This window comes from Syngnathus leptorhynchus, chromosome 2, assembly GCF_054491065.1.
Source record: "Syngnathus leptorhynchus isolate UIUO chromosome 2, UIUO_Slep, whole genome shotgun sequence".
Lineage (NCBI taxonomy): Eukaryota > Metazoa > Chordata > Actinopteri > Syngnathiformes > Syngnathidae > Syngnathus > Syngnathus leptorhynchus.
Genome location: NC_141196.1, coordinates 1,975,868 through 1,997,904, shown reverse-complemented (window position 1 = coordinate 1,997,904; position 22,037 = coordinate 1,975,868). Strand labels below are relative to the sequence as shown.

General features: G+C 47.7%; 2 protein-coding genes across 3 annotated transcripts; both read right to left on the bottom strand.

Annotated features, from left to right (window-relative positions):
- Positions 1-11: 11 nt before the first annotated feature.
- Positions 12-3,522, bottom strand: ndufs2 (NADH:ubiquinone oxidoreductase core subunit S2). The gene is made up of 14 exons (XM_085906335.1): positions 3,371-3,522; positions 3,094-3,197; positions 2,824-3,014; positions 2,626-2,746; positions 2,442-2,554; positions 2,298-2,372; positions 2,150-2,227; positions 1,990-2,075; positions 1,713-1,832; positions 1,515-1,644; positions 1,354-1,449; positions 497-580; positions 213-270; positions 12-124 (listed from the first exon to the last, which is right to left on the bottom strand). Exons 1-14 carry the CDS (start codon positions 3,484-3,486, stop codon positions 87-89), a joined length of 1,410 nt encoding a protein of 469 aa, XP_085762461.1. The 5' UTR covers positions 3,487-3,522; the 3' UTR covers positions 12-86.
- A 219-nt stretch (positions 3,523-3,741) lies between these two features.
- Positions 3,742-21,974, bottom strand: kirrel1a (kirre like nephrin family adhesion molecule 1a). 2 transcript variants are annotated; one of them, XM_085905912.1, is made up of 15 exons: positions 21,666-21,974; positions 12,427-12,576; positions 11,302-11,451; positions 11,067-11,224; positions 10,850-11,000; positions 10,635-10,740; positions 9,924-10,072; positions 9,724-9,851; positions 9,524-9,650; positions 9,329-9,429; positions 7,622-7,838; positions 7,395-7,502; positions 7,200-7,327; positions 6,941-7,054; positions 3,742-6,158 (listed from the first exon to the last, which is right to left on the bottom strand). In XM_085905912.1, exons 1-15 carry the CDS (start codon positions 21,712-21,714, stop codon positions 5,478-5,480), a joined length of 2,517 nt encoding a protein of 838 aa, XP_085762038.1. In that variant the 5' UTR covers positions 21,715-21,974; the 3' UTR covers positions 3,742-5,477. The 2 variants fall into 2 exon arrangements, with proteins under 2 accessions (XP_085762038.1, XP_085762039.1); XM_085905913.1 differs by having other exon boundaries at positions 6,941-7,018.
- Between the last annotated feature and the right edge of the window lie 63 nt (positions 21,975-22,037).

Sequence of the window (22,037 nt, the reverse complement as noted above, 5' to 3'; positions counted from 1 at the left end):
ATGAGAGAGTCTTCTTTTTGATTGTAACCATAAAGTATTTATTAGGTATTTATACATCACAGAACATCAGGCGAGCGACTCAGAGCTTAGCGGTCCACCTCCCCAAACACGATGTCCTGCGTACCTGTCGAGGGGCAATAAAAAAAAAAATGAAAATAAGAAAAGTGGCGGCGATTGAGTCGGAGGCAGCTCTCGTTGATGATGTCACTTACCGATAATGGCCACGACGTCTGCGAGCATGTGTCCTTTGGCCATTTTGTCCAGACCGGCCTAGTAGAGTGCAAACAGTGGCAGTTATGGATTTATCAGCAACTTTGGTAAAGTACATTCAAAAGGAAGCAAGGAAGGAAGGAAGGAAGGAAGGAGGGAGGGAGGGAGGGAGGGAAGGAGACGGTATATAAATAAAAACAGCACCGTCAGGACTTGAGGAAATCAGCGTGGCCTCCAGCAGCAAGCGCCGCTCGATGCGTTTTTAAATATTTCAACGATGTCTTACCAGGTGGGCGAATCCGGGCGCTTTGATCTTGCAGCGGTAGGGTCTGCTGGAACCGTCCGACACCAAGTAAACACCAAATTCTCCCTGGTGAACAAAGAAAAAAAAAAAACATGCAAATAAATGCGAGTAAGCACGAAACATCACAATTTTTTTTTTTTTTTAACTGTTTGTTTGCTAGTAAGAAGATGCACAAAACAAGGCAACTCCTTTTCATTAAAGGAAACTACACTTGTGTATTCTGCTTGGGACAGTGTTATTTTGCCAAAATTTGGTTCAAAGTGAAGTTATGCCACTTATCGGAGCATAAATAGGAAGTTTGCTAACCTGTGTTATGGGTTTGGCAGTGTGACGGAAGCAATCATGTGTCAAAACACTCAAATGTGTCAAACCATTTATTGGTGCGATCGTTTATAGATAGTAAAAAATATTTGAAAAAAACAACAACTCATAAATAAAATTATAAAATTAATTAGTAATTACTTTCAATAATCAGTTGTTTAGATTGGGTTTTTTTTCTTTTCAAATCCTCAAAATGTCAGCTTTCCAAGAGTAAACATTGCACAATTACTATCGTACTCCATTTAAGCAGACTGATCATTTGTGTTGAATCAAATCAAAACATTTGCTTTTTCTTTGGAATACAATGATAATTTTTTTGGGGGGCGGAATTTTTGACATATTATGGACTAAAACAGTTTATAGACACGATTATTTCAATAATCATCAGTTAAAGCCGCTCATTTAGATTCATTTCAAACGTAGTAATAGAGCAACAGACAAGGAATTTTCATACGGCAAGTTCAAGTCAATCTTTACGTTTCACAGAAAAAAACGCGACGAGGTTGAAGCATTCTCACCTTGGGGGCTTCTACTGCGGTGTATGTGGCCCCCGGGGGGACCTGGTAGCCCTCCGTGTAGAGCTTAAAGTGGTGGATCAAGGACTCCATGGACATCTGGCAAAAAGCAGCACACGTCAGCATTGCCTCCGCTGGCCGTGCTTTGCGCTCGTTCGACTCACCTTCATCTCAGATCTCTTGGGCGGAGCCACCTTGGCATCGTCCACCTTGATCTCGCCTTCTGGCATCTTGTTGAGGGATTGGTGCATGATCCGCAGCGACTGCCTCATCTCCTCTACCCGGCACAGATAGCTGCACGAGACGTGGGTGAGCCGTGGAGTACCCAAATGGAGAAGCGGAGCGCTCCGTCGTTCACGCACCGATCGTAGCAGTCGCCGTTGCTTCCGATCGGGACGTCAAATTCCACCTCGTCGTATTTGTCGTACGGCTGCGACTTGCGAAGGTCCCACTTGATGCCAGAACCTCTCAGCATCACGCCGCTGACAGAGGAGCAAGAGCGTGAAAATACAGTACGGCCAGTACAAGAAAGATTCATTAGATTTTTTGTGTTTGTTGAAAAATACATGTAAAAAAAAAAAATAGTAGGTCCCAATATTAAGGTAGATTTTTTTTTTTTTTAAATGGTTCCGCTCTGACCTGAAGCCATAGTTGAGTGCTTCCTCCGCGGTCACCACACCGATGTCAACTGTACGGTTCTTCCAGATGCGGTTATTGGTCAACATCTGCAAAAATAATCGGCAAGTAACTCAGCGTCGTCGCCAATGTCACGTCGCATCTCCAAGACGTGATAACGCACCTCTTCCACCTCATCGATGCGAATGGAGAAGTTCTTGCACCACTGGTAGATGTCGTCCATCAAACCCAAAGGTAGATCCTGCGACACGGCGGGAGAGTCCGCCAGTCAGCGCTCAGGCGCCATTTGCACTTTGATTTGCTTTGGTTACCTGATGAACACCGCCGGGGCGGACGTAGGCGGCATGCATTCTGGCTCCGGACACTCGTTCGTAGAACTCAAACATCTGAGAGAGAGGGAAGTCGGAATGTCAAGCGTCTCGGAGTCTCGAATGGAGCCTGTTTTCGACCACCACCTTCTCTCTCTCCTCGAACAACCAGAAGAACGGGGTCATGGCGCCGATGTCGAGTGCGTGAGTGGTGATAGCCATGATGTGGTTGAGGATGCGGGTCATCTCCCCATACAGAACTAACATTTTGCAACAGAGGAGCAATTGGGTGGCAAATTCTGCATCCAGGGTCCGTTTTGTTAGATGTTACCTCTGATCCACTCAGCACGAAGTGGCGCCCTAATGTTAAGCAGCCTTTCCACAGCCAACGAGTAGGCCTGCTCGTTGCACATCATGGAAACGTAGTCCAAGCGGTCAAAGTAGGGTAGAGCCTTTGGTACAAGGAGGAAATCAGGTGTTTTGACTCCAAATCCTGTTTTTTTTTTTTTTTACATTTCAAGAGTCGTACCTGCAGGTAAGTCTTGTACTCGATGAGTTTCTCTGTGCCACGGTGAAGCAAGCCAATATGGGGGTCACACTTTTTAACAGACTCGCCGCTGAGCTCCAACACCAGGCGCAGCACTCCGTGAGCGGCTGGATGCTGTGGCCCAAAGTTGATGGTCAGGTTGGACACGTCCTTCTCGGCCGGAGGATCCTTGTCTAGCCAAACAAATGCAACGCTTGAAAAAACAAAAAATGAAGGGAATATACTTGGCATTTCCGAGAGTGAAAATGTTACCATTCCATGGGGGTGGTTTCCAGTTCTTATTAATAGCAGTGGGGTACATCACCGCGCCGGCATATTGCTCAGTCCATTCCACATCTGGCTGCCACTGTTTCCCCCTAATAATCAACATAAATGTGTGACTACGTTGCAGGAAAGCAATTAGTATTTACAGGTCCAAATGCATCATTTCTGCATTCTGCGAACGTTAGCATTTGTGTGAGTCCAGTTTGGCAGCACAATAACGTGTTCGATGTAACATTCAAGACATCTAGGCTTTGGTCTTACTTACCTGCTTTGAAAGACAGCGCAGCAGGGACTTCCAACACGATTATTTGTTGGATTAAAGATTAATTTTGCTGAAGGACGTCCCAGTTTTGTAAGCGACCTCAACATCGTGGCCGCCATCTTGGCTGTCAAGCCAGCGCTGTTGAGTGACGTCACATCGTCTCTTCTTCGCTGGTCATATGCGGCGAAATAACGCACGCGACTGCCACCGACTGGTAATGTTTGTTAGTGCAACATCGAATCAAGTCAAGCAGTACTGTTTGTAGTTTTTTTAAAATAATACGTCACCGTGTTATATTGTATAAAGTGAAAGACAAATAGTCAAAAATAAGGAAAGACAGATTACTTATCTTTTTAATTAAAAAAACAGTGCTTTTATTTATGTAATACTGTGGAAAAATAATTACATACATTTTTAAAAAATATTGAAGGTAGAGAAATAATAAAAAAAAAAGGTTCGATAACATACTTTTAACATTTTTTTTCCTGCTACGGAACAGTACAATAACATAAACATTGGGGGTTTTCTAAAGTCAAAGACACAATAATACAGGATACAGTCCTACCAGAGGTATAAAAAAGTACTAGATCGTGAGAAAAATGATAAGACGTATATTGAAACACACCAGCATACAACAGTCCCACGCACACATGAGTCAGAGGCGGTTTGGAGTATGCATGTATCCATTCACACATCTATACAAACACACTGTACAAATTGATGTGCGTGCCAATGCCCACACACTCCATCTTGACTTCTCTCTCACACACACAACACACACACACACACTTACTACTACATGTCAATATTGTAGACAGCCTTCACGGAGCCTCGTCATACACATTCTCTTCCGGCCCTTTTGGCAGGCAGACGATGAGAAAGGATAATGTTCTTCCGATAAGGCCACTCAGTTCTAAACCCCACGTGTGTTTTTTTCTCATCGTCCGCACCAGTCTTTTAGTTTAGAGCTCGGGGGTGGGGGGGGGGGAAAGGTCCAAGCTGAGGAAAAAGTCTTAAAACAAGGTTCCTCACCTGGTTTGTAAAGCAACAGTCGCCAATAGAAGGAGCTTCTACTGCATACTACTGTACATGGTCTACGGTGAAGAACAATATGAACACTTGGCACTAGGTTGTTGGTTTTTTTTTTTATACACTGGTATACCCTTTTTGATGGCACAACTCCTCCGACATTTGGTCCATACATACGCATCATTTTATGTTTGACATTGACAAAAATAATTCTGTAATGTTAAAAAATAGAATACAAAGCTCTAGTCATGTGTGCAAAATTAAAAGACGACATATAGAAGAGAGACGTCCAAGCATGAATACTGTTGATGCAGTGCAAAAAGGATGATGACCTTCCTACAAATAACCACTTTCCTTCGGCGAATACGTAGGGGATGAGCCAATCCCGATATTGATATTAGTCATCGATACTTAAAGCAAAAAAAAGTCTTCCTCTGTGCTACGTTGCAGCCGTTTAACACATCGGTGAGTCATTATGTGAGCTGGGAAGACAGAAATTGATTCGAATTATTTGTCAGTGAGTTCACTCCAATTTTATGAGCCATCGAGCGGTATCGGGACTTGGTGTCGGTGAATAAAAACCGGTACCGAAGTGAAAAAAAAAAAAAAAAACAGTGGTATTGAGCATCCCTACTAATAAGCGTGATGGGAAACGTTGGACAAGATGGCAGCCATAAACGACTCCCGCTCTCTGAAGTTTCTCCCAATCACATGTACCGTGTCGGACATTGAACGAGTCGCGCCTCCGCCAGAGTTCGCGACCCCTGCGCCGTTCTTTCACCCCGTAGTGGAGCGCGATTCGTTTCGCCCTCTAGTTGTGCTGCTTCGTGGAAACTCAAGACGCAGTCCGGCAAAATCCTCGTCGTCCATCCCCGTCGTGATTGTGACTCACGCCGTCCGCTCTCGCCGAGTTTCCAAACACGTTGGCCGGCGCGCAGTCGGCCGCCCACACTTTTTGTCTGCCTTTTCCGGCACGAGCCTGTGCCGTATTGTGTGTTGGTGTGTGCGTGTAAATGTGTGTGTGTTGGTTGTAGCTGCAATGCCATGTCGAAGACACTCCTTGGTGCCGGCGGAGCGCTTTTCACACGTGAGTCTGCATCCGCTGCGTGTGCCGGCTGTGGGAATAGTCGGAGTGTTGCGACGTGTAGGAGAAACGAGTGGAGCTGCCGTATTTCCCGAGTCCCGTGTCCGCGCCTGAGGGGGCGGGGCCCCCTGGACCCACGCCCACCCCTGGACCCACGCCCACCCCTGGCCCGGCCACCCCCGATCCCACCCCGTACATCTCATAGGAGGGGCCGGCTTCCAGCGGGGCCAGGCTGGATGGGGCGAAGCCTAGCCGGTAGGTCTGGTAGTGCGACGGGTATCCGTAGTTGTCGTACGCTAGCTGGGAGGTGGAGTCCAGCAGGCCGCAGTCGCTCGGGAAGTCGCCGGCGGCGGCGGCGGGGGGCGGGTTGCTGGGCGCCTGCTGGCTTTGGCCCCCGCGGGTGAACGTGTTGAACTGCGCGTAGCTGATGTGGGACAGTCTGGAAGGGGGGCGCGGGTCATAGCAGGCCTGGGGGCGGCCCGGGGAGGTGAGGGGGCCCGGCGCGCCGCCGCTGGCCGTGGCGCCGGAGCCTCCTGCGCTGCTGCCGCTAATGGACGCGGCACCACCGGGGGTTCCCGTCGGGGAGCGGTAGTCGGAGTAGTGCACGGTGGAACGGGAGGCGGGACGGCCCTCGTCAAGCGTGGAAGCTCGTACGTTGTAGTAGCCGTTGGTGGGATCCTTGGGGAAACAAATCAAAACATTGATACTTGATATTTTAGTATTAAACCTTTTCACAAAAGTTGGTTTCTGTTTTTATTATTATTATTGTATTTTTAGTATTTTAGTACTCAGGGGGCCCAGAAAAATGCAAACTGTCAATGTATATGCAAAATTTCTGCTGTATCCAAATTGATTGTGTTCCTCCAGAAATTTCGATGGTTTTACAAATCCAATGAAGGTTTGATGGTGTAGTAAAAAAAAAAAAGTTCTCCTTCATAGTAAGCGCGTTCAAATTTCCCTTCCTGCTCAGCAGCCCTCAACGACTGATCCTAGAACTGCCCCTGGCTCCGAGCCTCGCTCTGATTCAAGCGCATGAATCAGAGTGGAATCTCGCCAACAAACTGGGCGCAGGAAGACTGACTATTCCTGACACGAGTCTTCCATCTCATCATCTCTCACGTAACCAGACGCCTCACTGGGCCATTGTTTCACAGCGCCGGCGCTTTAGGCAGTCCAAGGGAGGGAGAGGGGGGTTGGGGGAATGAATCCCGGCTGTTGTCGGGGTGATCTAACCACCTCCCGGGGTGGATTCATGTCTGCGTTCCTTTAAGACGATCCGACTCGCGTTCCGACCGGAGGCTCGGCAGCGCGCGCTTTGACAGATCCATGAAAATCAAGTAGATTCATTACCTCGGCCCAACCCCCCGCAGGCGCAAAATGCAGAAAAGACTTGTCCTTCCATCTGGTCTTGAATAATGAATCATAATAATAAGGACCAAAAGAAAAAAAAAAAGGCTCACCTTCAGGTCGTACTCCTGGCGGGTGTCCAGGGTGTCGCTGCGCAGGTCCGACTTGAGCTCGATGTCGTCCTTAAAGGGCTGATTGGAGGGAGAGAAGGACACAGAGGGGAGAAACTAAACGGTCAAAGAGGAGAACCAAACCAAAAAAAAAGGAGAACAGGAAGTGAGGGAACCAAACGCGACACAAAAGAAGAAAATGGAATTAGAGGTAAAGGAGAAGGAGCGGGGAAGCCAGGTTAGGCGCCAGCGCGCAGCTCACCGAGTACATGGCCTTCACCATCCGCGAGGCCGTGGACACGCTGCCCGTGTCTTCCTCCAAGCTGTGGCTCTCCTTGTTTATGGTTTCCACCTTAATGTCCGGCTTTCCCAGCGTCACCCCTCGCCGACCTGGAAGCACAACCATTGCAGAGGTGGAGCTTGTTTGGGTTTTTGGGGTTCCTGTTTGTTGACTCACTGCCTTTGCGTTGACGGTAGAAGATGAGTACGAGGATCAGGAGGAAGATGAATAAGAGGATGGTGGAGCCCACCGTGCCAGCGGCGATGATCCCCACCGGGACCTCCTCTGTCAAATAAAAAAAAAACCACAAAGCTCACTTGAGATTTTGATGCTCCTCTTGATTTTTTTTAATCTCATTTGGATTTTGTTGACGTTTTAAAATCACAATTTTTTTTGGAACGCACCCGTTTCCTCCAAGGTGATGATCATAGTGCCGGGCCCGAAGGAATTGGAAGCCGTGCAGTTGTAAGAGCTCAGGAAGTCGGACTCCATCACGTTGTTGATGGTGAGGGTGGAGAGGACGCCGCCGCCCTCGGCCGACGTTCGGCTTTGCTCCACCGTGTAGCGCTCCAGAAGCGTGCCCTTCTCCTCCTCCCACACGTTCTCCTTCCACGCCCACACCTGCACGCCATCGCATATTCGCTTGATGGGACGCGGACGAGCAAAATCTCACGCCGGGTTTACGACCCCTTTCATCATGCTCGAGTGACCCTAACCTCTTTATCTAATGACATGCGTGCACGTGTCAGAAATATATTCACGCTGCACGCCGAGGGGGTGGGGGGGGGGGTGCAAGCTTGGAGTGAGGGGACTTGTCCTCCATCTTTAAAGGCACTAAAAGCAGCTGTATTATTCAGCATGTAGTGTATCGAGGCCAATTAATTATGCATGAGAGCCCACATGTTCCCATAATGTGCCCACTTGTTCCGGAAAAGGAGATTCTTCCCGTTGTGGCGTTTACTGGGACAACTGTTCCTCCCTCCGTCCTTTTTTATATTTTATAAATCTTTTCTTGTCCCTAGCTGCGGCGGCCGCATTAGGGGGGGGGGCCGCGTCGCCAGTCAGGACGCATCCGTCAAATGATGCCCGTGCGATGCAGCTGAGCGGAGAAAGCATCCGGGACGTTTTTCTGACGCACGAGCTAAAAGTGGACCGGCATAGTGTTGCTTTGTTGATATATGGGATGGAGGAGGATTATTTTTTTTTTTTCCCACAGAAAGAAGGCATAGTGCTTGAAAGCAGGAGCGGGGGTCATGGTGCGAAATGGCACAGAGATCCCCCGAGGCCCAAAAAATCTGGATTTGGATCGGCGCCGAATTGTTCACCTTCACCTCTTGCTGTTTTTTTTTTGGTGTGTGCATGCGTCAGTTGGGTCATAATCACAACTTTGGTTTCCTCATTCCCAGGATTGGGAAATGTAACACATGCTTTAAGAAACTGTTTAAGGTTCTCTTGTGTATTCTTATAGTTTGAGGGCACAGGATGTATTGCGATATAAACTTTTTCCCTCAAAGGCAGTGGCACAGCTAGAATTTTTTTTCCTTGGGGATGGGCATAAGGCTCCATGAGATTTTTTTTTTTTATAACCCAAATAATTCTTCAAAAAATTCTGATTAAGATTCATTATGTGATTTTTGCAGGGAATGAGCAGAAATGTGGAAAAAAAATGTCCCTGAAAATTTGGAAAATACCAAAACGGCAAAGAAACCTGGAGGGGATTTGAGCATATTTCATATTCCCTCGATCTAAACCAGTGCTCAAAAAGTCATTAATTATGAAGTATGTTTACATGACCTGAAGTTCATTGAGTATATGTCACATGACATTTACGTTGCACGTTGTTTACACCAAACCTCCGCTGTAAATTTGAACAGCTGTGTACTTTTGAACGGACATATTTTGGTTGTTAGCATCACCTTTGGATATTTTCCAAGCCGAGCCTTCACAAGTATCAAAGCGATGCATCCCGTGTTTAAGGCAGAAAACGGTTCGAAATACCACAAAAATCAATCATGGCTGACAGGATGTCAATGTTCCTCTCCTCAAATGGAGAAAAAGGAGAAGTGATGAAGTGACTTTGAATCAAACGTGGAAGGTTCAGCGCTACTTACAATCTTATCTGGAGGGGGCGTGCTCGCAATGTAGCATTTCACCTCGCCTCGCTCCCCTCGCACCGCATACTGGATGGCTTCGCTGGAGATAATGGGCGGACCTGCGTCGGGGAAAAGGCAGACAGACGTTTTAAGCAACCCCCCCCACAAAAAAATCATATTTGGACTTGAAAATGCTTTTTGTCCTCTTCTGACCGTTGACAGTGAGGGTGACCTCCGTCTCTCCGACGCCAATCCGCGGCACGATGGCCTTGCATACGTACTGGCCCGCATCGGCCTGGCTCACCGACTTCAGGTACAGTTGATTGCCGTTACTCAGGACCTGCGTAGCGAGCGCACGTCAGACTACAAACCGATCCCGGGTCCGTGCATTTCACACGATTTTCTTTTCTTACCATGTTGGAACCTTTCTTGAACCACGTGAGAGTGAGCGGAGGGTTCCCGGCCCATTTGCAGTTAAGGGTGACGTCGGAGTCGACGTCCACGGTTTTGGGTTGAGGCTCCACCAAGAGAATGGGACCAACTGGAGAGGTGGAAACAAATGTCGGAAAGGGAGGTCTCGCGGAAAGAGCAAGCGGAAGGTTGAGACACTCACAGTGAACGTCCACGAGGATGCTAACGTTGGTCTTTCCCACCGCGTTGAAGACCAAGCATGAGACGGGTTCGGTGAAGAAGGAGTGGTCCGCTTTGGTGGTGAACACACTCTCCCTGGCACCCTGCAGAACCACACCACCTTTGGCCCACCTAAGCGACACAGGGAGGAACCACTTTCAACCCCTTTGTCATAATTGTCTATGTAGTTTTTTTTCCCCCGACCACTCGGTTGAATAAGATACCAGGGATTTAGAATAAAACGTGAATTTAACAGATTTGAAGAAACAAAATAATAAATAATTCATCTAAGCCTAAAACCAATTCCATCATGAAATAATTTAGTTTGTTTTTGATCGCATAAAACCCTGAGCCAACACTAGCTAGCCAAGACAATGATATTTAATATGAATAAAAATCTACATTAATGTGTAGTTTTTACTTTTGTACTTGAATACATTTCAGGCTATAGGCAAAGGAGATGAGTCAGTACTTATATTAATACAAACGTTTTTCTTGTTGTTGTTTTCATAGCATAAAAGCCTGAGTGAAAACTAGCTAGCTAGTTAGCATCATTCTTATGTTTAATGTGTCGTTTTTAATTTTGTACTTAAGGACATTTCCCTACTTAAGTACCAAGTGCAAGGACTTAAGCGACCACTGCTGTTTACTAGCTTTTGAGTCAAACACCCTTATATTAGCAAAAGGAACTGACCTGTAGCCCATAATAGGGGGATTAGCATGAGCCTGACAAGTGAAGGTGACCCTGTCGCCCTCCAGGACCGAACGAGGTTCGATGGACAAAGTCACTGTTGGAGGATCTGTGAGACGCAGATGGCAAAAATAAATTCTTGTTCCTCGCAAAATCAGCACAGTTTTGTTTTGCTGTTTTTTGACTTTATTTGCTGAGAGGACGGTTAGCGTGCTTACGATGCACATTGAGCGTAACGGTTGTACTCCTGCCCGTGGGGGCGGCCAGGTTGGAAGCCACGCAGCTATAGTTCCTCCCCGTGTCGGTGTCGATGGGGTGGATGGGAAGGAAGCTGCGCGTGGTCACCCTCTTACGGTCTGGGAGAACCTCCTGAAGCCATTACAGAACAGGTCAAAGGTCACATTCGTCTGCGCGTCTTTCGTCGTTTGGACTCACGGTGGCGCTGGCGGCCCCGTCTATAGGCAGCCCATCTTTAAGCCACTCGATCATGGAAGGTGGTTTAGCACCCCGGGACACACAGCTGAGGTTGTAGGACTCCCCCGCGTTGAGCAGAACCTCCGGACCGCCGTCGATCACCGGGTCATCTGGAGGGACTGCACAGGGAAGGGGGGGGGGGGATTGTGACAGCAATCGGCAAAATACTAAACGACAACGAGGAGGGGAAAATTACTGAGGACGGTGAGCTTGGCCCTCCTGGACCTCAAGGCGGCATCGGGGGCCTGGCACTCGTACAGGGAGTCGTCAGACAGGTCAGCCGACAGGATCTCTAGGTTATACTGGCCCAGCTCCTGAACCCGCAGCACCCGGTACCGAGGCCAGGCTAGGAAGACACATCTCAAAATGTCAATCCTTGAAACATGAATGACCCTCATTTCATCATTTCTTGTATTTTGTGATGCCCATACATCCATCGTACATATCCGCCAGCTGTGTCTCAGCTGCACATTCTCACCAAGAGGTGGCACCGACGCGCTCGGTCACCGAGCAGTAATGTATTTATTGACTTATTTTTGGGGCGCTCGAATCGACTCTACGGCACGGTGCACACAATTTGCTGCTCAGACGGAGGCGAGAGCGTGAGACGGGAGCGAGAGGCCGCGTCGGGCCTCGCTGTTGGTCCGCTCGCCTCGCAACCTTGTGTGTCCTTGCTTGTGCTCGCACGTGCGTGTGCGCCTTGTTGAGACATACATGCATTTGCATGTGTAATGTGGAGGGCAAGAAAGCGTATGAAAAGACCACAGAAGCCACACACACACACACACACACACACACACACACACACACACACACACACACACACACACACACACACACACACACACACGCGACTACACAAACACAAGTCTGTTTTATACACAAATGCTACAATGGTGGTTGTGTGCTACAATCCAGCTTTGGCGATTTGGATTTTTTTTTTGTGACAGCCAACATGTTTTAAACAATTTAAATTTGGCAAGGTAGTTAACAACCCTCCTCTCTTTGGTGTGTCAAATTCACAAGACATTTATTTTCACTTTATAGAGACTTTCATGTCCTGAAAATTTGAAGAAAAAAAAAAAAAAAGCAGAGGGAGGTTATAAAGGTGACTTTGAAAAGTACATAAAACTGGGTTTGGGCCAGATGCGACACTTCTCGTGGGCTTTTTTATGCGTGCGAGGTTTATGTCTTTGCAATCAAATTGATTGAGTGCCATAAAGGTCCCGAGAGCGCCCCGAATCGTAAACGACTCGGCAGCCTGGCGAGAGGCGACTTCTCATTTGCATGCGGCTGGCGCGTGGCACGCTTGACGTCTCACCCCGCAGGTCCTCGCCGATGCCAAGCGCGAGCCCATCTTTGGTCCACTGAACAATACCCGAGTAGTTGAAGACGACGCAGGACAGGATCACCCGCTGGCCCCGCACCACCGACTGGTCTGCCGGTTCTTGGGAGAACCTCGCGGTCCACACTTGAAGGGAGCAGAAATCAAATAAAACACAGTAGTCAGTCGCCAGATGAACATTTGAGGAAACCTTTATTTCACCCGTGGTTTTATTTCGGGCTAATTGACTGCGCTGCGATGGAATGTCGTGATTGCCATCTTTCGTCCATTTTGCGTGGAAATCAAGACCGAGCGTCTCATGCTGACTCAGTCGAGAGGATATCAAAAGGCAATTTTAGCCTGGGGTGTCTCTCTCTCTCTCTCATCGTCCTTTTTTCTTGTTTGGTCAAGTCTCGGAAGCCCCGCCCCCCTCGTGCCCCACCGTCGCCCCGACCTCACCCCCTTCTTGCTCATTCCTCCCTGTGAGTCATCTCGCAGGCTTCCCGAGCTACAGTGGCCATCATTGTTTGCTCCCTTCGCCTGGACCCCGCGATTATGCCCCCCCAGATGAACCCGAGTGTTGCTGCCTCATGTGGAAAATGGAGCAAATCAAGAAAAAAAAAAAGAGAGAGAGAGAGAGAGAGAGAGAGAGAGAGAGAGAGAGAAACGCCATTGTGTGTCTCTTGGATGTCAAGTTGTAATTAGCTGTCCCTCCAGGACAAGACTCCCGCACGGCGCGTCTCGTTATTATTCTCTCATTATGATCGTATTCCAGTAGTTCCATGTCAAATTTTGACTTTATGTTTTTAGCCATGACGCCTTTTTTTTTTTTTTTTTTTTATGCCTGTTTCTCCTCCTTGCTGGTTGGAAGGGGGTTCGAGGCGCACTGTCACAATTCGTTTATCACATTAAATATCAACCCTCCGGCACTTTCTCTCTCCCTCCTTCAGTCGTCATCGCCTCTCACTGTTGCCGTTTCACTTTATTTGACCGCCCAAGCAAATTCTCCACCCCCCCTCCCTCCTTCTTTTCGTCCCATTCCCTCACACTTCTCCCTCGGAGGCCTCCAGCGTTTCTCTGAAGGGCTCCCATCCCTCTCTCACCATTTTTTTGAACCAACTGCCATATGCCTGGCCCAACCCAAGTCACGACCCTCAGTCCTCATTCTCCTCGTCGGCTCGCTTATTCCATATTCGAGGAGACTGGCTGTGATTCGCCGAAGTGCATTATGCCCACTAATGCGAAAGAAGGCAGTCATGCAAAAAGGAAAAAAAAAAAACTCCTGCACCAATCACAACAATAGCTTCTGACAGTGCTGCACATTAATATTCCGAAGATAAAGAAGATGTGCGAGGCTACACGCAGGAACGGAGAGGAGGGAATGAGATGCAGATGGAGCTCGGCGGCATGCATACCTCGAATAATTCAACACTGAGCCCAAAAAAAGAGAACCCAAAAAAAAAATAAAAAAAGCCTTTCATTTGCCAGGATGGATGAAATGAGACACAATTTCCATTTAAAGTCATGCATCACAATTGGATGCTAATTAACAGCACGTGAAGGGCGGCTTCTTTACACAAAACAGCACGAAAAGCCTCTTTTTATACACGCAAGGGCTGATCCCCCCCCCCCCTTTTTTTTTTTCTCCTTTTTTAACGAAGCCGCAAAGTCGACGGCGGCCCGAGGCCAAGCAAATCCTCCCTTCAGCTACCTCGGCGAGGCCAGTTGGAGGTATTCCCTCAACAGTAAACCGCAAATGTAATCCAAAGTCAGCGGATGAACAATCTGCAGCAAAAAAAAAAAAAAATCTGACTCATTTCAACATGTGCTCCTCGCCTTCTCATTTCCATATTATCCACTTAACACTTGTCAACGCCACAAAGTGTGTTTGTTTGTTTGTTTTCATTCGAGGTGTTAAAAGACAAAAAACGCGGCGGAACTCGTATTCTTTCATGATGTGGGTTATGCTGCAGTGACAAATATAGAGTGTGTCCTGATTTCCTTGAGTCACTCGTGGCCAAGATAGCAGCGGAGCTCCCCGTCCACACAAAGAGGTCGCGCGCACACAAAAAACACGCCGCCGCCGCCACCGCTAGCTGGCGAGCCACTTCCTGTGGACGCACGCAAACACCACCGCAGTCCAGCCCAAACGTGTAATCGACACGTTGAGGCGGTTTGCTGCTTCTTACTGCTGTGAAATGAGGAGTAGAATTTTCAGATCCCAAAAAAAAGATGTAGGCCGCCAAAAAATGATTTCATTTGGTTATTAGGGAAACACAAACAAGGCAGTTTGTACCTCAAATCATCTTTCCTCATAGAAATGAATAGAAATGCTGCTAATTTGTTACAGCGGCGCTTGAAACTAAAAAGTATAATGTGGTTGTTTTTCTTTAAAGACAAACTTAACACTTTATAATAGTATAAGTTATAAAAAACATGTAGTAAATAGATAATATTTCTTTTCTTGATCATTTTAATGCCTGGAATCAGTTAGGTGTATTATGTGATGAAAACACAGAGAAGGAAATGTGGACATTTTTGTTGCAATGAGAACAAGTGATTTTGGTAAAGAACAAACAATGACTTGATATCAGCTAAAAAAATAAAATGCTTATGACGTATTTAAGATGTACTAAACATTTAAAATAAACCGAAGAAGCAGCCTTGTCAGTATCCAGAGTAATGTTATTTTTTTTCTTCGCAGAGGATAAAGAATATTCAATGTTTCACTTGCAAATTAAAGCAAAAAAAAAAATAATCATCTGAACTACAACTTGCATCTTTTCCAATTTGTCACAGCGCCTCTCAAAACATCACTGTGTACTTTGGATGGCATTTTCATTTGATGACGTGTCTTGGGGAAACATATTTTGGAGTTCCTCCAGCCCAGTCATTGCCAACGTAAGCCACAGCCTGTCAAATCGACCCGACCCAACGCCGGCACGCCATCACCAGGTGACTCACATTAGTGAGACGCCACGGGGCCTTGAAGCTTTCAACAGCTTCAGCGTTTGTACCTGTAAACTAACAAGAAGGGTACAGCAGATGCATGCAAAGACATCTGGAGCTATTTTTAGCTTGCGTGCTGTCGATTTGCCCCCGCATACCCGGGCGCTGTGCTGCAAATGTCAACGCTCGCTTGATTTCAACGTTCCTCTCCGGGCTTGCGTCACCCTCTTTCGCTCTGTAAGAGTCAAACGGCGCTGGCGTGGATTCCTACGCATCCGTCGCATCGTCTTTGTCTCCGGCCGGCCGGCCTCCTCCCTTGCTCCCATCCTGTCTCTCGCTCGCACCTCCCCGTCCAATCCAATCCAGCGTTGGCTGGATTACAAAATCCGGTCACCATAGCAACAGATGACGTTGGAAATTAGCCAGCCCGAAAAGTTTTGCACGCCGGTGTGCTCACGAGCGTATTTGGTGGTCTGACAAAGCCTTTCGAAGGAATCCGGAACAAATATTCAACTACGTTAAGCCCTCCCCTTCAATCTCTCTGGCGCTCATCAATACACTACTAATCAATTCTGTGATGCGCCCGATTCAGTGCAGCCGGCAGCGGCGTGCGGAAAAACGGAGAACAAAGAGACACGGAGGTCCGCAGACGGCGCCGTGGAAGGGGATGACATCATTGTTTCAGGACAAAGTTGCAATCCTCCACATCATTGAGTCAGCCCTCGTTGTCGACGTGTTGATCGAAAGCTTTGATGACGATTTCTGACAATTATTCCTTCTGCTGTAAAATTAAAGGACAAAGTCATATAAAATAAATAATAATTATTACTATTATAATCCATTGTTGTAAATATTAAAGGATTGTTTTTTCCATTATACATGTTTCATAAATTAATCATCTAATTAGGATTTATAATTTTCAAATCATCTTTTCCCATTGAAAGAAATGGAAATACCATAAATCCGTTCCCGAGGATTTTATGCCATTAATCCGTTCCAAGGAATTGTAACTGAGAGTTTCTTTTTTTTCGAAAATCTGCTCTCTTCTGTTTGTGAAGTGACTTTGCTTAAGCGCAGTTTGCTCAAGCTACTTTCACAAGCTCGAAGACATTTTCTTGCTTTGCTTTACACGATTCACATGGCACGCACTTTTCGGCCTCTGTTAATCTGACGACGGGAACTCAACCACATGTTTCCTTAACAATATGGCCGCCCTCCTGGATGGCCATAATAACTCATCGCCATGGTGACGCTATATGGGGACGCAATAATGGGGGAGCCTATGATGTGGAGTGGAAGGGGGTTGGGGGATGGGGGGGGGGGGCAGTGAAAGGAGGCTTCCTACTGTGCGCACTCCCACTCCAAACACAAAGGTGAATCTTAAGGCTCCGTGTGTGTGTGGAATTTGGGGAGGGGGGGGGAGCAGGTTTTGGACAAAGACGATGTCTTTTGTTTGCCGCATTGTCCGCCCGCCCGCTCGCTTCTTTCCTCTGTCATCTTACCTCACAAGGCTCCTTTTTACAAGCAACCTCTCGCTCTCCATCTTTTGTCAATGACTCCATTCCTTTTCTGTTCCCACTACCTTTCCTTTTTTTTTTTTTTTTTAAACACCATCACCGCAAGGAAGAAGGAGCATTTTAACGTCATGACGGCATTAAAGGCTCCCACCCATTCCCATTCTTTAGGCTGAAGTGTGCTACAGTACGTGTGCGTGGCAAACCTCTGCCGTTACCATGGCGACAGCCCGTGAGGACCACTGACACAATGATAGAAAAGTGTGGCCATGGCAACTCCAGGATGACTAGAGGATAATATGATAATTTGGCCACGACGCATCTGACACATTACGGGCACATGAATATGCCGGAGCTCAGGGAAAAAAAAAGCCGGGAAGCCGCTGGTAATCCGCTAGCGAATGGCAAACCAGCGTGGCTGGCGGCTGACAAAGACTAGTGTGCGGTAACCAAGGGCAACCCTAAGTAACAATGCTCGTTCTCTGGACACGCTTGAACGAGGCGGACGTATACGCACGAAGTCCGTGCTATTGGCAATCGATCGCTTGCGGTGGTGGTTCCCCATTGATTTTGAAAGTCCACGTTTGAGCAGGGGGGGGGCATGAAAATGCTAACCACAAAGAACCCAAAGGGGTTGGACAATTAAAAGATATTTTTTTTGTAATCGACTATGATGCGATGAAAAAGATTTTCATGTTAGCGCCAGTCCGAGAGTGCCAAAATAAGCATTAGCCTTGTTAGCTTCAATCGCCGCTAACCTTAGAACTGCATACAAAGACAGTTCACACATCCATTTTTGATTGGAAAACCAGACGCCAAAAGCATTTAAAGCATTAAACATCGATGCGGACGGAGTAGTGAAGTGGACTCCCGGACTAGTCGACAGATCGGTTCTACCCGTGGTAGCCTGCGGCCTTGTTCTAAAATTAGCACGCAGGTGATGGTACTTCATTTGAAAAATGTAAATACGTTGAGACTTTTCCATTTTATACTTTGTTAAACCATTGTTGATCATGATGTCCAAAACATCAAAAATAGCTTCCATTTGCAAAAGTTTAGGGACCCCCCCCCCCCCCCTCACGAGATGGAGCGGTGTAAACATCGTACAGCGTGACTATTTTACAAGTGACATCCCGTCGATAAATGATCTCTTCCAAGGTCCGCTTTAATTGAATCCAGTGCAATCTAATTTCATCGGTATGTACTGTCGCTAGTTGCAATGTCATCCGTCACGGGGCGGCCAATAAAAGCCCGGGGCCTCGACCTCGGCGACCTTTTGGAGCCGAGCGAGAGCGTTCGTATGGAGAATCTTGCCAACGACGGCGTGCAAAGCCTTCTTCAAGGTGAGAGCTTCTTTGCTGATGGAAGCGGGCTCAACGTCAGAGATTGCGCAAGACTCTCCCACTCGTCGCGTCTTGTGATGGTTTAGGAATTAAATTAGCGACACAAACTTAATTTAGTGGCTCAACAATTTTTGCAGACAATTTTTTGGGGGAAAATCTGGAATAAGTAAGAGGAGTTTGTGGGTTAGGTGCCTGGCAGTAATCCTGTAATGTGACACTCTGGGGATGGCCAACGGTTTTTGGCAAAGGGGGGGGGGGGGGCTTCCTGTTTGAAATTCCCATCCCCAGATTCCTTCTGAGGACCTTTTGAGATGATCCAGAATCTGATTTGATTGTCGGTCCGATTCCTCGAAGCCGGCGGCATCTTTCGCATACTTCCGACGGCGTGCGGTGTTTTCGACAAAAACAGAGATGACTTGCAAAACACGTAAAAGTCCATTCGTTAGAAAGTTAAGAGTCAAGGTAAACGTGACCTCCGGGCGCGATGAGGTCGGCGAGGCAGAAAATAAATAAAGCAAGCGCACGGCATTTTTTTTTTAATGACCGCCGATGACGGGAGCGCTGGCTTGTTATTAGTTGCGCAACTATCGACCCCCCCCCCCCCCCCCCACCTCAGTGGGTTGTTGTGAGAAGTGTGGAACCGATTTGGGTGACCCCAATGTTACCGTCAAGGGAAGAAGGATAGAGCGAGACAAATAAGCGCCACCCTCCCCTCGTCCCTGGTGAGGAGCCGAAAGTGGGAGAGCGCCGAAATGAAGTGACATCATCAGTGTCAACCGCATTCCTGCGTTAGGGGGGGGGGTGAACTTTTGAGGTTACAGCACCTCCACCCAATCCCCTGTTCTCGTCTTCAACACGCACTCCCGTCCTTTCTCGAAGCCTCCGTTCCACCAAGCTCATTTCTCATCTTGCATTCCCAGTTTTAATTCATGTGCTTCGTCTCTGGACGAGCCAGATCCCCCCCCCCCCCCTCCCCATCTCATAACCCCCCCCCCCTAGCTTCCCCGCCCCTCCCCTCTCTTCTTTCCCCTCTCCACCGACCAAAGGAATGCAAGAAACACATCTGGAAGCCATTAGAGAGCCAAAGAGAGGAAGGGGTAGATGGAAAGAGAAGTGGGGGCGTAAGGAGAAAGAACGAAGCCCGAGTGGAAAAAAAAACAAAAACGGGAATGTTACAAGTCACTCGTGCAAATCGGGACGGGGCCCATCCTGGCGATTACGGCGCAAAAGCCGCCTTTGAAGAAGCAATGGCAACATGTTCGATGTGAATGAGCAGGGCAGTGGAGCTCGAGTAATGGTTCCTTTCTCTTTACAGCCCCCGCCGGCTCCCCAACACACAGAACTCTCCACCCCCTCTCCATGGAGGAGCCCTCCAGAAAACCTCAACCACCTCCGTCTAATCAGGCTTTAACCACCTGCCCGTCAAGAATCCGCCTTTTTCCAAAATGGGGTCCTCACTGTAGAATGTCACCGTGGACCGGGGGGGGGGATCAGTCAGATGTGGTTAAGTGTGCCTCTCTTGCTTGAGGGACTCTGCATAAAGAAACCTTTTTAAGGGGCTGTGTTGTTTTTCTTTGCCTCTTTCTTTTTTTTAACTCCCATCGCCTCCGGCCTGTCAAACACCCCCCCCCATCGCATTATTGGGGCTTTAAAAGCCGAGGATCTCGGAGCTGTTGGTTTTCCTTTGACCACACATTCGATCGTCGGTAATCTAAGTGACGTCGGTCGGTGGGTTTTTTTTGCTGAATCGTCGCAAATGGGATTTACCTTGACGGAACATTGTCGTCCGAAGAAAAAAAAAAGGCTGTGGACCAACAGGTCGAAAGGATTCAGGTTGATTCAGACGTAAGCGGGCTCCAAATTCTGTTGGGCCTATGTCACATTTCTGTCTCCGCTCTTAAGTAATCTACTCTCCAACAACGTCTGAGCTGACTTGTTTCCTTCTCAGCTACAAAAAAAAAAAAACGACACAGACCAGAATCTCGGGTCTATAAAGTGAACCACAACCGTCCAGCAAGGACCAGCAAGTTCAGGAGCTACTGTCACCAACTACGAGCTGACGTCACCAGCAAGAAAACAAATTGCTGCTCTGTCCTCAGCTTCCCGTTCCTCTGATCACCTTGGTTGTAGCAGTCCAGTTTTCTGGAAGCCCCTCCTGCCCACCAAAAGTCTTTCGCCACATGTTTCTCTGCCTTAATTAGCGTCCTTGCTCAACTATAATCACATAACAATAAGCATACCTGCACTTCTGAATCTTTGTCAGCATTGGAACGCTGTGCCTCGTCCTTAAAATTGTTCTACAGAAGCGTGTTTGCCCCGATTGATTATGCAGTAACGCATTCAGGGGCTTCTCACCTTGTATGTCGTTTCAAGGCCGGCGACGCTGAATCAATCACTCCTCGACAACTTCCAAATTATGAGCCGTTCCGTTGATAACCATGCAATTGTTAATAAGCCCCCCACCCGGGCAAGCCTTTTGCACACTGTAAAATTTATTTATTTATTTTTTCAAGGCAGAAAGACATCCCCGCACGACGTCGTCCCCGCAACATTCGGCTATCGCGGGAGGGCAAACGTGTGTGTTTGGAGAGTGATAATGGATGACACGCTTACGGACAATGCGTGTGTGTGTGGGTGTGTTTGTTATGTGGACGTAAGGGTGGAAAAACATGTGACGTGAACAAAGAGGCGCGTGTGTGGCAACTGATGAAAAGGATTGTGTTCCAAATGTGAATTCACTGGCATGGACGGACGGGTGCTGCACCTAAACCACCCTTCCACAATTCAGGTGGCAGACACAGTGACATCATCCCTTAACAGAACACGCCCCCCCCCCCCCCCCCCCTCCTCTCCATCTATACCTATGACGATAGACAATGGCACCTTCATCAAACAGGTTGCATTTACATGCTCCTCATCTTCACAGCCTTTGTCTCCTAGCAACTGTGACTATTTAATACCTGCTACCACTTCAGGTAAAAAAAAAAAAAAAAAAAAAAAAAGGAGGAGAAAAAAGTAAGGGGGGGGGGGGGCTGTTTCAAAATGGGTACCCAGTGGTTATTGCCGCGTTTTAAGAGGCACGCAGGTAAGGAGGACACGGGAAAGGAGAGGAAAGGTGAAGAGAGGCGAGAGCAAGTGACAAGACAAGCACAGCTGATCAATCTCAATCATTCCCGTCACGTTCACGGTCAGTGCCGGCGTCCGAGTGGGGAGGTTGCATCACTCACACATCTGCAAAGGTCATTCATCGGCATGCATGGTTTGAAAAACAACAAAAAAAAAAAGAGAAGAAGGAAAGCGTGGCCTTTTCATCCCCCCCCCCCCCAAACTCCCCCAAATCGCTTCCAATGACGTCACATAGAATACCAACAGTGCCTCGTCCGTTGTATATTTATTCTCGTTTCCATTCCAAAAAAAAATGCATCCTTACCAGTTTGTAAAGTCAGCAGCAAAGTGAGGAGCAGCAGCAGCCTCTGCATGGTTCAGCCCACCAGGAAGAATAAGTCCAGTATGGGGCCAAAACTCCGTGAGGACGGCATCAAAAAGGCAGAGCTGGACGGGACAGTGTGAGAAAGAAAAAGACAAAGAGCAGCAGCACTAGTAGCCTGTCCTCGATGTTGGTCAGCTCTCACTCGGCTTTTACACCATTCTGCTGCTTTTTTTTTTCTCTTCCCCTCCACCTCTGCTCCCTCTCTCCTCTTTTCCACTGTGGCGGCAGTCCGCTTACTACTGCGCACGGATCGACATCAAGTCATCGGATGATCCATTAGTTTCCGCTAACCGTCTTCAAAATAAAAGGGAA

Excerpts from the sequence above, each read along its gene's own strand:
- ndufs2 (XM_085906335.1), bottom strand. The coding sequence starts at position 3,486 with ATGGCGGCCACGATGTTGAGGTCGCTTACAAAACTGGGACGTCCTTCA. Across the intron at positions 1,450-1,514 it reads CCAAGAGATCTGAGATGAAG|ATGTCCATGGAGTCCTTGAT; the intron begins GTGAGTCGAACG and ends GCTTTTTGCCAG. Across the intron at positions 271-496 it reads CGCCCGGATTCGCCCACCTG|GCCGGTCTGGACAAAATGGC; the intron begins GTAAGACATCGT and ends GCACTCTACTAG.
- kirrel1a (XM_085905912.1), bottom strand. The coding sequence starts at position 21,714 with ATGCAGAGGCTGCTGCTGCTCCTCACTTTGCTGCTGACTTTACAAACT. Across the intron at positions 11,001-11,066 it reads ACGGGGCCGCCAGCGCCACC|GAGGTTCTCCCAGACCGTAA; the intron begins GTGAGTCCAAAC and ends TAATGGCTTCAG. Across the intron at positions 7,839-9,328 it reads CGCCCCCTCCAGATAAGATT|GTGTGGGCGTGGAAGGAGAA; the intron begins GTAAGTAGCGCT and ends GATGGCGTGCAG.